The sequence below is a fragment of the Hylobates moloch genome, unplaced genomic scaffold, assembly GCF_009828535.3.
Source record: "Hylobates moloch isolate HMO894 unplaced genomic scaffold, HMol_V3 SCAFFOLD_14, whole genome shotgun sequence".
Taxonomy (NCBI): Eukaryota; Metazoa; Chordata; class Mammalia; order Primates; family Hylobatidae; genus Hylobates; species Hylobates moloch.
The window spans coordinates 82,039,680-82,054,077 of record NW_026652289.1 but is presented as its reverse complement, the minus strand read 5'-3'; the positions used below and the strand labels follow the sequence as shown (position 1 = coordinate 82,054,077).

General features: G+C 42.2%; 1 protein-coding gene across 2 annotated transcripts in view; it reads left to right on the top strand.

The window, feature by feature from the left end:
* The window catches only part of ENTREP2 (endosomal transmembrane epsin interactor 2), a 268,948-nt gene that overhangs the window by 187,810 nt on the left and 66,740 nt on the right, over positions 1-14,398 (top strand). Inside the window, exon 3 of one of the 2 annotated variants that reach the window (XM_058428021.1) lies at positions 5,911-6,045. The exons of the other annotated variant lie outside the window; for it this stretch is intronic. Coding sequence (XP_058284004.1) covers positions 5,911-6,045 — 135 coding nt within the window. The remainder of the gene's footprint in view (positions 1-5,910; positions 6,046-14,398) is intronic. 2 annotated transcript variants of the gene reach the window in all.

Sequence of the window (14,398 nt, the reverse complement as noted above, 5' to 3'; positions counted from 1 at the left end):
AAATTTTTTAAAATGTGAGGTGATTTGTGAATTAGCTTGATTCAATCATTCTGCAATGTAAACATTACTAAGACATCACACTGTACCCCATAAATATGTAACATAGAATTATTTATCAATTAAAAATAAAATTAAAAAAGAAACTAGATAAAGAGCAGCATAATCAACCCAAAGCAAGTAGGTGGCAGGAAATCGTAAATGAAAGAACAGAAATCAATGAAATGGACAACAGAAAACCAATGGAGAAAAACCAATGAAAAAGGAGCTGATACTTTGACAACATCAACAACACTGACAAAACTCTAGCAAGAAAAAAAGTTAGAAGACACAAATTCCCAATGTCTGGGAAGAAACCGAGATATAACTACAGACCCAGCAGACATCAAAAAGGATACTAAGGGAATAATAGGAATGGCTTTACACAAATGAACTTCACAACTTAGATGAAATAGATCAATTTCTTGGAAAGCACAAACTAACATAATTCGTACACTACGAAATAGAGAATTTGAATAGCCCTATAATTATTAAGGAAATTGAATTTATAATTCTAAAACTTCCAAAAACAAAATCTCCAGGTCCAAATGGTTTCACTGGAGAATTCTATTAAACATTTATAGAACTAATACCATTTCTACACAATTTCTCTGAAAAAATAGGACCATTTCCAAATTGATTTTTGTGAAAGTAATATTGCCATGCTACCAAAAACCAGACAAAGACAGTATAGAAAAATAAAATTACAGATCAAGATCCCTTATTAATCTAATATAGATACAAAAATCCTTAACAAAATAATAACGAATAAAATTCAACATATCTGAAAGGAGTTATACATCATTGCCAACAGGGATTTATTCCAGAGATTCAAGACCAGTTTGATATTCAAAAATCAGTCAATTTATTCTATCATATCAACAGGCTAAAGAAGAGAAACCACATGGTTGTATCAATTGATGCAGAAAAAGCATTTGACAAAATCAAACACCTTTTCATGACTAAAAAGGAAACTTAGAAAAATAGGCATAGAGAACGTCCTCGACTTGAAAAAGAGCATCTACAAAAGACCTACAGCTAACACACTTAATGGAGACTGAATGCTTTTTCCCTAAGATCAGGAACAAGGCAAGCATGCTCATTCATACCATTTTTTTCAACATAGAACATAATGCCGTAATTTCAAGCCAATGTAGTATGGCAAGAAAATAAAATAAAAGGCATACAGATTAGAAAAGAAGAAATGTAACTAACCCTATTTGTGGATGACATGAGTATCTATGTAGAAAATCCCAAAGAATCCTTGAAAAACAAACAGAAGAAACAGGCCTCTTAGAATTAATAAGTGAGTTCAGCAAGGTTGTAGGATACAAGATAAACATACAAAATTCAATTGTATTTCTTGTGTATTAATAGTGAGCTGTATAGTAACAGTAATACTGCATATTAATAGTGAGCATATGGACACTGAAATTAAAAATCACTTAAAAAGATACATAAGTGTAAATCTAACAAAACACTGAAGACTACTTAACGATGAGGAAATAAATAAATTGGAAAATTCAGTGTAGTAAATATGTCAGTTTCCCCCCAGTTAATATGTGGGTTTGGGCCGGGTGCAGTGGCTCACGCCTGTAATCCCAGCACTTCAGGAGGCCAAGGTGGGCAGATCACCTGAGGTCAGGAGTTCAAGACCAGCCTGGCCAACATGGCAAAACCCCATCTCTGCTAAAAATACAAAAAAAATTAACCGGGCCTGGTGGCAGGCACCTGTAATCCCAGGTACTCAGGAGGCTGAGGCAGGAGAATTGCTTGAACCCGGAATGCTGAAGTTTCAGTGAGCTGAGATCACGCAATTGCACACCAGCCTGGGCAACAAGAGCAAAAATTCCGTCTCAAAAAATATATATATATGGGTTTGATTCAATCCCTATCAAAATCCCGCAACATTTTTTTTTGTAGACAATGACAGTCTTATTCTAAAACGTATATGGAGACCAGGTGTGATGTCTCACGCCTGTACACCCAGCACACTTTGGAAGTCTGAGGTGGGAGGATCACTTGAGGCCAGGAATTCGAGACCAGCCTGGCCAACATGGCAAAACCTTGTCTCTACTAAAAATACAAAAATTAGCCAGGCATGGTGGTGTGTGCCTGTAATTCCAACTATCTGGGAGGCTGAGCCACGAGAATCGCTTGAACCCGGGAGGCGGAGGTTGCAGTAAGCCAAGATCGTGCCACTGCACTCCAGCCTGGGTGACAGAGCAAGACCTGTCTCAAAAAAAAAAATGTATATGGAGAGACAAATAATTTTGAAAAATGAGAATTAAATGGGAGGAATTAATTTTTTGATTTCCAGACTTATAGCCACAGTAATCAAGACTTGGTGACTGGTGGAAAGATAGATCAGTGGAACAAAGAGAGAATCCAGATATAGACACACAAATATGCCCGACTAATTTTTGACAAAAGTCAAAAGGAATTAAGTGAAGAAAAGATAGATTTTTCAACAGATGTTGGAACAATTGGACATCTATAGGCAAAAATAACCTCATCCCAAGTCTCATCTTACACTAAAAGTGACTGAAAATGGGTCATGCAATCATATGTAAAAATAAAATTATAAAACATTTAGAAAAAACATAGGAGAAAGATCTAGGGCTAGGCAGAGATCTTAGATCAATACCAAAAGTGTAGGAGCAAAAATATATAAGTTGGACTTCATCAAAATTTAAAACTTTTACTCTATGAATGATCCTTTTGAGAGGATAAAAAGATAAACTATAGACTGAGAAAATATTTACAAGCCGCATATATAACAAAACCATGTACTATATATGATTTGTCTTTTATGCTGAGTTAAAATTGTTTTGTTATTTGTTTAGTGTCTCTGTTTCTACTTTACTCTCAAACTTCCCAGGAGAACTGAAAATCTCCTCTGAATACAGTCCTACCCATCAGGCGTTCTGTCCGCTTCATTTTCTTAGAGACGTTTCCATTGAGCCTCTGTTTCCTGCTTCAGTCTGGACAAGTCAGCCTATAGGCAGTCTATATATTTACCATGCTAGGACATCCTTTTCCCATTTTCTTAGAACTTCCTCTATCTCTTTTCTGTGTTAGATCCCATCTTCTCATTTTTTCTTGGCTTAGTCCCTCATTTCAGGGAAGAAGTACCTCTGCCAGTACTTTCTTGTCTAAAATTAAAAAGACTAAAACAAGCACAAGCCAGGATGTGGAGTAATGGGGACCCTCGAACAGTGCTGGTGAGTGTGTAAATTGGTACAGCCACTTTGGAAAGTGGCTTTGTATTCTCTGATAAGCTGAAAATTCCCAGGGACCCAGCAGCTCTGATCAATAGGTATTCTGTACCCAAAAGAAATATGCACATGTATGTACCAGCAGACCAGTACAGAATATCAAGCAGCATTAATCTTGTTGCAAAAAAATTAGCAACAATCCAAATGTCCCGTGGCAAGAGAATAGATATGTAAATGGCAGCATATTCACACAATGTAATATACAACAGTGAACATGATCAACTATATTTATATGCAGTAAGGTAGATGAATCTTGTAATTTTGAATGAAAGAAGCCAAATACTAAAAATATTGTATGATTCTATTTGTATCAATTTAGAAAACCAGGTGAAACTAAACTATAGTGGTAAATGTATAAAGGTGGAAGCCTAGAAGTGATTATTTAAAAAGTAAGGAATGTGGTGAGCTTTTGGTGCAGTGAGGAGGAGGAATGACAGGGAATGAGGCATGGAAGGCCTTTTAGGAACATGGCCATGGGCCGGTGGGTGCTTGCTTAATGATAAATCATTGAACTGAATATATTTGCTTTGTGCACTTTTTGTGTATGTGTGTTAGGTTTCACAATATGAACGGTTAAGAAAATGAGCAAAGATGAAAACAAACCCACCCACCCCCTAATTAGATACTATTATATTAGTTACTGCATGGACAAAAATGTCTAAGTCCAACATTAGCAAGCATTGGTGAGGATGTGGATTAGCCTGAATTCACACCCTATTGGTGGGAGCATAATTTGTTTGAATTATTTGAAAAATGGTTTGATCTTACCTAGTAATGTTGTGTGTGCATGTACCATAGGGCAGAACAGTTCTGCGGTGGTGCTCCATGGGTCTCCTGCTGGAGCTGGAGAGCTGGCAGCTCCCTGGAACCTGTTCTTTTCCTGCTGTATATTGGAAGTTCCAGGGAGAGGGTGCAGAAACATGAAGCCTGTGGGGGTCTTAAGTTCAGAACCTGCAAGCTGTCACCTCTACCCATACTCTCCTGCTGAAAGCCACTTGCAAAGCCCACCTGACATGGAGCAGGGGGTGGCAAGGGCTAAGTCTTAAGCTAAGCTGAATTCCTTTGGTGAATATCAGCACATTTCTTGGCTCTGAGGATGCTGCATTACTCCTTCCCCAGTATTTAGGAGAGGCGGACACGCTGATACCTGGAGGTTTTATAAGTATTGCCTCAGTCTCAGCAATATTCATGCAATGAAAAATTATTTGTTATGGTTATAAATGGCCAATATTTGTCTGAAAAGTATTTGTACTTCGAGTTGGCTGCTGTTTAAACATATTATCTGTTGGAAAGTAGGGCACTTCTTAGTCTAAGGAAAATAACTTGTTTCATGTTCAGTGTTATTTTGAATAAAATTGCATAGATTTTACTGATTTTTTTTTTTTTTTTTTTTTGAGCTGGAGTCTCGCTCTGTCATCCAGGCTGGAGTGCAATGGCACGATCTCAGCTCACTGCAACCTCCGCCTCCTGGGTTCAAGCGATTCTCCTGCCTCAGCCTCCTGAGTAGCTGGGATTACAGGTGCATACCACCACGCCGAGCTAATTTTTGTATTTTTAGTAGAGACGGGGTTTCACTGTGTTGGTCAGACTGGTCTTGAACTCCTGACCTCATGATCTGCCTGCCTCAGCCTCCCAAAGTGCTGGGATTACAGGTGTGAGCCACCACGCCTGGCCTGATTTTCTTTTTTGGTAGTTTTACATCTAGGACTTTATTATTTTTTATTTATGTATTTTTGAGACAGGGTCTTAGTATGTTACCCAGCCAGGCTGGTCTCAAACTCCTAGGCTCAAGCAATCCTCCTGCCCTGGCCTGCCGAGTAGCTGCAAATGCAGGTGGTGTACCACCACACCTGGATAGGACTTTACCTTTTTAAAGCTGCTTTTCTCCTAGGCACCGGTAACTCTGTTCTCTTCCCTCTCACTGAGACTCTCATACTCTGTCTTCGTCTAACACTGCTTTTTAAAATACTTGAAATGCATTTTTTTCCTTCCATGGTTTTCCATTTTCCAAGCCGTTTTTATTCATTCAGCATTTATTGAACACGTACAACTTATTGCCATTGTCAATACTGTGGTGATAAGATGCACCTGTAGCTGGATAAAGTCAGTCTTCAGCAGCAGTGAGGCAGGAAAACCAGACAAGGCCTCGAGGGTGGCGCTGGAGTTGGGTCTTGATGGATGAGCAGGAGTTTGATAGGCCATGAAGTCAGGCAGGAAATGTCTGACTGTGGAAGGAGAATGAGCCAAGGCACAGAGCTAGGATAACACATCTCCGTGCATACATCAGCGTGAGTGATTTTCAGTTTATTTACCTTTATCTCATTTTGCAATCCACCTGCCATTTTCTCTAATGTATAGCTTAAGTTTCTTCAAATGTACTTTTGCTTTTTTTATACATTGCTGTTAAGATAGGAATTTGAAGTCCTCCTGATGGCCTGGGTCAATAGAAATTGTTTTTTCTTTACTACTTAAACACACTGAAACAGGCTCCTTTGAACTGAGCCATTTTCCTGTGTTCTGAATTGTGTCACTCACGCGTACCCTCGGGGGCCGAATGCCTGTTAACGGTGAGGTCTGTCTGTGTTCCTCTGTCTAGATTAAGTTTGACAGTGTGGAGGTGTGTGTCTGCTGTGAGCTGCAGCACCAGTCGTCCGGCTGCAGCAACCTCGGGGAGACGCTGAAGCTGAACCCGCTGCAGGAGAACTGCAACGCTGTGAGGCTGACCTTGAAGGTGACCCCGCTGGGCGCTGCTTGTGCATGCATTTCATTCCATGCCCTACAGAAAGTTTAGGAAGCCATATTAACATATAGATTCCTTTCAGCTCTTAACTTCCTGGGGTAGGTTCAATGCAAGAGGGAATATCTTTCCAGAGAACATTTGAAAGGATTATATATTTTGATTTTGAAGGTGTTGCTTTCTGGATCTCGCTTTGCATTTTTGCCATTTCATTGTCCTACCTCTGACATCTGCAAAGTCAGGTGCAAATGGTTGAAAGAGGTCTTTACAAATGATAATGGGATCATTCTACGGCTTTTCTGATATTTTTGGCTGTTATACCATCAGGGAACAAATGGGGATTTATTTTGCTTTTTAAAAGATATTTGGAGGAAAAAAAATCAGACAATCTCCTGTGGCAGTCTGTTCTCATGTGTAGCATCTGATCTTTAAAAAAAAGTGATTTGGAAAAATTGTTTATATTATTTTATTTTTTCTTCTGAGTGTTTTATTCTGAAAAGCAAAATTGGCTACTTAAAAATATATAAGAAGAGTGAACCCAATTCTTCTGTTTCCCCTGAATAAAACTGTGCCAAAACTTTTTAAAAAGATATGGCACAGGCCGGGTGCAGTGGCTCACGCCTGTAATCCCAGCACTTTGGGAGGCTGAGGCGGGCGGACCACTTGAGGTCAGGAGTTCGAGACCAGTCTGGCCAACATGGTGAAACCCCCTCTCTACTAAAAATACAAAAATTAGCCAAATGTGGTAGCAGGCGCCTGTAGTCCCAGCTACTTGGGAGGCTGAGGCAGGAGAATCATTTTAACCTGGGAGTCAGAGGTTGCAGTGAGCCGAGATTGTGCCACTGCACTCCAGCCTGGTGACAGAGCAAAACTTCATCTCAAAAAAAAAAAGGATAAATAAATATAAAAAGATGTGACACAGTCCAAGGAACTCTTAGTTGGTGGTAAAATTGTGTTTGCAGTATGGAGGGGGTTCTAGCATGTGTGTAGGGAATGCAGTATGCAGGGGATGGGAAACTGCAGAGAGCCACCTCGGATCTGGGGAGAGGAGGAAAGCGTTGACCTTGAGTGCCTGTGATTAGTCCTCCATGGGTGGTGTCCGGCTGGTAGACAAGCAAAGATATATATAGAGAGAGGTTGCGGCTCATCTCCGTGGTAGGACTGCGCCTGGCTCACAGCACCTGTCATGTTTTGCATGGAGGAATGGTCCAAGTTGAATGGTCCCAGCAGCTCACCAGAGTGACAGATGCAGTGGGGTTGGAGGAATCAAGAACTGCAGCACTCCAGGGCCCATCGCATCATGGGACCAGGTATTTCATGCTGCCCACATTACCTACACTCACATTCTACCTCACTGCATCCTGGGGCCTGCCTGGGTCAGTGCCTGAGGTCTGCTGTGGCCTTTCACAGCCCTCCTGGGAGGGGACACGGGCAGCCGTTGCTCACTCTGTGATCTCATTCTGACAACTGCTAAGTCACTTCTTCAACCTGGGAATGTTTTCTTGAGTATGGGGATGCATTTGGGCCTCACGTTACCTCCTGTTCCTCAGTTGGCTGGTTGGGGTGTTCAACCGGCTCCTCTAAGGTCCTTGTGTCCCCCTTGAAAGCCTTCACTCATGGGAAGCAGGACCCGGTTTTCATGACTCTCCAGCCCCTGCAGCAGTGACTGTGGCTTGAAAGGTAATGCTGGTGAAAAAACAACACTGTCTCTACGAATGCAGTCTCAGGCCTAGGGGGAGCTGGTGACCTTGCAGTCTCACTCTTATTCACTGTTCTGGTACATTGGTGAGAAAAGCCCTTGGTATGAGGTGGCAAAAACGGCATAGAGTAAAGGCAACTGAAGTCAAGAAGTTCCAGGGAAGGCTGGGAGCCTAGCTGAATGCATGACACATCCCCATGGGTATTCAGATTGCCCAGGACACTGGTAAGAGTTGAAAGCAAAAGAAAGACTACACCATTTTAAACTCCTTAATGAATTTGTGTACAAAGCCTACTTAGAGGTAGGAACTATCAAAACCGGTGGCAGGAGGCTCAAAGGAGGCAGGAGTTGTGATTAAGGTACAAGGCCAATGGTTTGGAAGTGGCAGCAGTGGCTTAGGTGCTAGGAGAAGAGGCAACCTGCCCCTGTCCCCCACCTGAGGGCCTGTGCAAGGAGCAACAGCCTTGGCAGGAACTGACTTTCATCTGAGATCAAGAGGACCAGGGACTGTTGGAAGTGAGTATCGGTTTATTGCTGTCGTCCAACTTTGTTGCTTTTCAGAATTGTCTTAGCTATCATTTCCTTTGTAATTCCATATAAATTTTAGAATCCACTTGTTCATTTTCTACTAGAATCCTGCTGGGATTTTAATTGAGATTGCATGGAGTCCACACATCACTTTGAAGAGACTGGACATATTCATGATATAGTTCTTCATTTATTTAAGTCATACTTCATTTCTTCAGTGTTTCTTTTTTTCATCAGTCTTGTGTAAATTTCAGTATATAGATCTTAACATATTTTATAATAGTTATGCTTAAAGTATTCCACATTTATTGGTGCTATCCTAATGGTATTTTTTAATGGTCTCTTATTCACTGCTAGCACATAGAGATTTGATTTTTGTTACCAATCTTATATCCTGTGGTCTTGGCTAAACTCACTTAGTTCTGGTAGCTCTTTTGCAGATTCTTTGGATTTTCTTATGTAGACAGTCATGTGCTATGCAAAGAGAGGCAATTTTACATCTTCCATTCTCCAGACAAACAGAGCCAATAGGACAGATACAGATAGGTGAGAGGGAATTTATTGAAAGAATTGCTCACATGACCACAGAGACTAAGAAGTCCTGTGACAGTCCCATCTGCAAGCTGGAGACCCTGGAAAGCTGGGAGTTTGGCTCAGTCCAAGTCAAAAGGCCTCAGAACCAGGGAAACCAATGGTGGAACTCTCAGTCCAAGGCCAAGAACCTGGGGGGAGTGGTTGCACCAGTGTGAGTCCCAGGGTCCAAAGGCCAGAGAGCCTGAAGTTCTGATGTCCAAGGGCAGGAAAGGGTGTCTTAGCTCCAGAAGAGCAAAAGAAAATAATTCACTTTTCCTCTGCCTTTTTGTTCTATCCAGGTCCCCAGCCGATCAGGTGGTGCCCCCAACATTGAGGGTGGATCTTCCCCACTCAGTCCACAGACTCACACACCAGTCTTCTCTGGAAACACCCTCACAGACACACCCAGAAATAATGCTTTGCCAGTTTTCGAGTATCCTTCATCCAGTCAAGTTGACACCTAAAATAAACCAGCACACATTGCAATCTGGATGCCTCTTACTTCTTTTCCCTGTTTTATTGCACTAACTAGACTGCCCCGTACAGTGTTGAATAGATGTGGTGAGAGCACATGTCCTTGTCTTGTTCCTGCTTTTAGGGATTAAGTATAATGTTAGCTCTAAGTTTTTCGTAGATGTTTATTATCAGGTTGTAGAAGTGCCCTCCTATTCCTAGTTTGCTGAGAGTGTTTGTTTGTTTGTTTGTTTTGTTTGTTTGTTTTTACCGTGAATGGCTGTTGAATTTTATCAGTCTTTTACTGCATCTGCTTAGATGATACATTATCTTCTTCAGTCCACTCAAATGGTGAATAACACTGACTTTTGAGTGGTAAGCCAGCCTTGCATTCCCAAGATAAACCCCACTTGGTCATTTTTTCCTCAACTGTGTCCAGTCCACTGCTGACCCTGTCTATCAAAGGCATTCTTCATCTCTGTGCCTGTTTTTAATTCCTAGTATTTGCATTTGACTCTTCCTCATTGCTTCCATCTGTCTGCCACCTTACCTCGGTGATCTTGCATCTTGTCCACCTTTTCCACTAGAGCTGGTGTCTGACTGCATATGCCCCAGGTAAGTGCTCATGTCTCTCCTTGGACACTCTATATTTTCCTTAGAATTTGCTGCCCTGTGACCTCAGCTGTCTGATGGGTTCAACTTAAGTTGGGAATTTGCAGAACCCAGTGTCTTCTTCTTGTTGTAATGGTGGGGCAATGTTCTTTCCAGCTTTCTCCATCCTCAGCAGAATCTGGAATCATGTTCTACATCATTTTTCCCCCTGGGTGCAGAATTCTTGAGGAAACTTTCTCTTCGGGGTTTATAGATGATATGTTATTCTCTTCTGCACTGAATATCTGTATAGGGAAAAATCTTAAAGTCAGCCAAATGCGTTCTGCCTTTTAGGTATGTGATGGTCACTAATGCTGTTTTAAAATACGTCTAGCTCTCCAACTTCCTTTTACATGGTAAGATTGTACTTCCCTGTCCCCTCATGGTTGCTGGGGGCCATGTAAGCAAAACTGATATGTACTACTTTCAAGTCAGAATGTTTAAATGTGGTGTAAGGTCTTCCAGAGCTCTCTTTCCCACCAGCACAGTAATTGGCAGAGCAGAGGTGGTGGCAGTGTCATCAGCCTGGGTCACTACAATGAGCAGAGCCCCCTGCACCTTACCCACATTGCAAATGTAGCATGAATGACTTAACAAACTCTTTTGAGACAGGGTCTCACTCTGTTGCCCAGGTTGAGTGCAGTAGCGTGATCACGGCTCACTGCAGCCTCAAACTCCTGGGCTCAAGAGATCCTCCCACCTTAGCCTCCCAAGTAGCTGGGACTGTAGGCATATGCCACCATGCCCAGCTAATTTTTTATTGTTTGTAGAGACAGGTCTCACTGGCCCAGGCTGGTCTCGAACTCCTGGGCTCAAGTGATCCTCCTGCCTTGACCTCCCAAAGTGCTGGAATTATGGGCATGAGCCACTGCCCCATCCCTGTTCGGTTTTTGTAAAGCTTCTCTTCCTAGCTGTTTTCTGTAGCAGGCATTACCTTTTTCCTCTGCTTGTGATGAGATCTTGAGTCCTGGCAACTCCCTCCTCAGTTCCTTCTGTCTTTATCTTTTTTTTTCCATGAGCCCTTGTGTCTTTGCTTTTATCTCTGAGATTGTAGCAGCCTTCTTCTCTCCTTGGTTACGGTTTGCACCCATGGATGTCTCTAGCTAGTTAATTACAGTGGAGTTTTCAGTGTATTTTATATCTTTTTCAGATCCCTTTTCTGAAGTATATGGATACTTCAAAGCACTAAGGCAGATTCCTAACCCTTAAATTCTATCTCGAGCATTATGCTCTATTTAAATAGTTAGCATAATTAAGATTTTGTACTTCCTTCCCATAATTATAGATACTTCTTCCTCTGAGAGTCATGTGCCACATTATCTAGTTTTCTCATAATTAGTGGTGCAGTCATTTTTAATATAATCCTTACTCTTGAAAAGTCATCCAAGCCAAGCTGTGCCTGATGACTTTGACTGCAGTGAAAGGATCTTCTGCAGGGATCCAGTGTTGCTTTATTAAAACTCTTGGGCAGCAGAACAAATATGGGCCATTGGAAATGCAGCCACTCTGGGAAGAGGCTGCCCTACCCTTTTGCACGGATATCCATGAGAACCCCTTCCTATCACCTGCAAAATGTTCTTGACACTTAGCTAAAGAAGGAGCAAAGGAGAATGTTCCTTTGATTAGTTTCCCTTTTGCTTGCTTCTTTTTGGTTGGCAATTAGAGCAGGTCCATTGATCTTTTCCATAGTCTAATTTAAGGCTCTGTTTATCTGATTAGTAACACTCCATGTCTGAATTTTCCATATTAAATTATGGATTATCTATACCTAGTATGTAATGAACTCAATTTGTGTGGGGGAAATCCTATATAATTGGCTTGGGAATCAAAGCACTTTGATTTTAGTTGTGTTTGAATTAACTGATACTGACTTAATGAGATTTGTCCAACTACTTGCTTCCTGTCAGGCACCCTCCCTCCTTCCTCCCCTCCCATACCTGGAAGGCTGTACAGGCACAGCCCATCCTCAGGGAAAAAAGCAGAAACCAACTTTCTTCATGGCCAAGGAGGAATAAATTTGGAATCCAGAAGAGCATGCAGATGTTGCTTCACTCATCCCTCAGATTGTCTTTTGTTGGTTTGGAGGCCCCGAAACCCCTTGATCTCTGTCGTGCCCTTCCTGACTGGCCCTGCTCCTAGATTCCCTGTTTTTGCTTGTTTGTTTGTTTGTTTGTTTGTTTGTTTGTTTGTTTTTAGCAGAGAACCCCTGGGGGTCAACAAGCCTCTCTCTTGAGGATATTGATGGTTTCTTACCTCCTTATGGGGCTGAGCGAGGAGCAGGGCAGAGGGCACAGAGGGGACCTGGAACTCCACTGCACCGCACAGGGATTCACAGAATTGTAGAGCCAGAGGGAGGGTGCATCTGGGGTCCATTGACCGATGGTGCGGGTGTGAAGGCCGCAGCCCAGAGAGAGGGCAGGTGGCTCCTCCTGGGTCCCTGAGCAGGTCCTAGTGGAGGGCAGGGACCCTCTGAGGGTCCGAGCCCTCCAGGACCCATGTCCCTGCTCCCTGACAACAGGGCCTGCCTCTGGGCATCTTATTATGAATAGTCAGGAAATAGGGTCTAAAAATTAGGATTTCAGTATCTGCTTTCTCAAAGCCTTTGACGGTGATGGACAAGTGCTACTGAAAAAGCAAGGCTACAGACCCCCGTTCCTGATGAAACAGCGTCTCGGCTTTTGTAACAAAAAATGACATAATAAATGCTTAAACAATAAAAAGATGTTTAGGTAGATCGATGGCCATTTTTGCCAAGTCAAACCCAGCACAAGACTGTGACATATTTTTGGACCAGTATTCACAGAATTTTTTTAAGTCACAAAAATCAGAACTGTTAACTGGTGAAATATGCTTCGTAACATGCTGACACTGCATCTAGCCACCTTTAGTGCTTTGCTGTATTCAACAATGTCCTTATGGTTTTATTATAGTGACCTAATTCAAATCAGAGTTAAAGATCTTATTCTTCTTTCATGTACCTGGTTTAATTTACTGAGCCACAATAAACCAAATTACCCAGAGAAACCTTATCAATGGACAAGGAGATAAAAGTTTCCCAAGAAATCAATCAGTTATTGAGTTTATGTGCTTGCTTATCTTTGTCTCTAAGAAAGTTAAAAAAAAAAAAAAAGCAAGACAATTTCCAGCCTCCAGTGTTCTACTCTCACACACCACTCAGCACGAGACTTCTGACACCAGATGTATTCATTTCCCCCATACACCAAACCATTCTCCAGCAGACACCAGCTGGGTGTGCTCATTTCAACTCAATTCTGACACTCTTTACCTGGAAACAGCATTGGATCCCACATGTTAAGGGCTCAGCCCCACAAGACCACACTCACTTCTCATGCCAGTCACAAGCCCCAGGTTGTGACCTGTACTTCTGGCCAATGGGGTATAAACTGGGGCTTCCAAAACCCCCTACTTGGGTTTGATTGAACTGCTAGAGTGGCTCACAGAACCCACAGAAAGCTTTACTTCTATGCCCTTGTTGATTATAAAGGATATGAGGCAGGATGCAGGTGCACAGCCAGGTGGAGAGATGCATGTGGCGAGGTTGGGAGGGTCCCTAGCACAAGAGCCCCTGTCCCCGAGGAGCTAGGGTACGCCACCTTCCTGGCATGGGGATGTGTTTGCTGACACAGAAGCTCTCTGAACCCCTCTGTTCAGGGACTTTTATTTAGGCTGCATCATGTAGGCAGGATCGATTTTTAACTCCATTTCCAGCCTCTGTCCCTTCTCTGGAGAATAGGGAGTGGGGCTGAAAGCCCCAAGCTTGTCATCACGGCTTGGTCATTCTAGTGACCCAGCACCCATCTAGAATTCCATCAAGAGTCACCTCATTAGAACAAAAGACACTCCTATCACCCAGGAAATTCCAAGGGATTTAGGAGCTGGGGTCAAAGACCAAATACTAAAACAGAAGTTTCTCTACTATGCAGCCATAAAAAAAGAATGAGTTCATGTCCTTTGCAGGGAAATGGATGAAGCTGGAAACCATCATTCTCAGAAAACTAACGCAGGAACAGAAAACCCAACACCGCAAGTTCTCACTCATAAGTGGGAGTTGAACAGTGAGAACACATGGACGCAGAGGGGAACATCACACACCAGGGCCTGTCAGGGGGTGGGGGTAAGGGGAGGGAGAGCATTAGGACAAATACCTAATGCATGCAGGGCTTAAAACCTAGATGATGTGTTGATGGGTGCAGAAAACCACCATGGCACATGTATACACATGTAACAAACCTGCACGTTCTGCACATGTATCCCAGAACTTAAAGTATAATTAAGAAAAGAAAGAAAAACTAATTATAAACAACAACAAAAAGAAGATTATCTAGTGCCCCTGTCACTCAGGAAGTGATAAGGATTTTAGCAGCTCTGTAGCAGGGACTGAGGAGCAGAGACCAAAGATATATAATATATATCTTATTATTA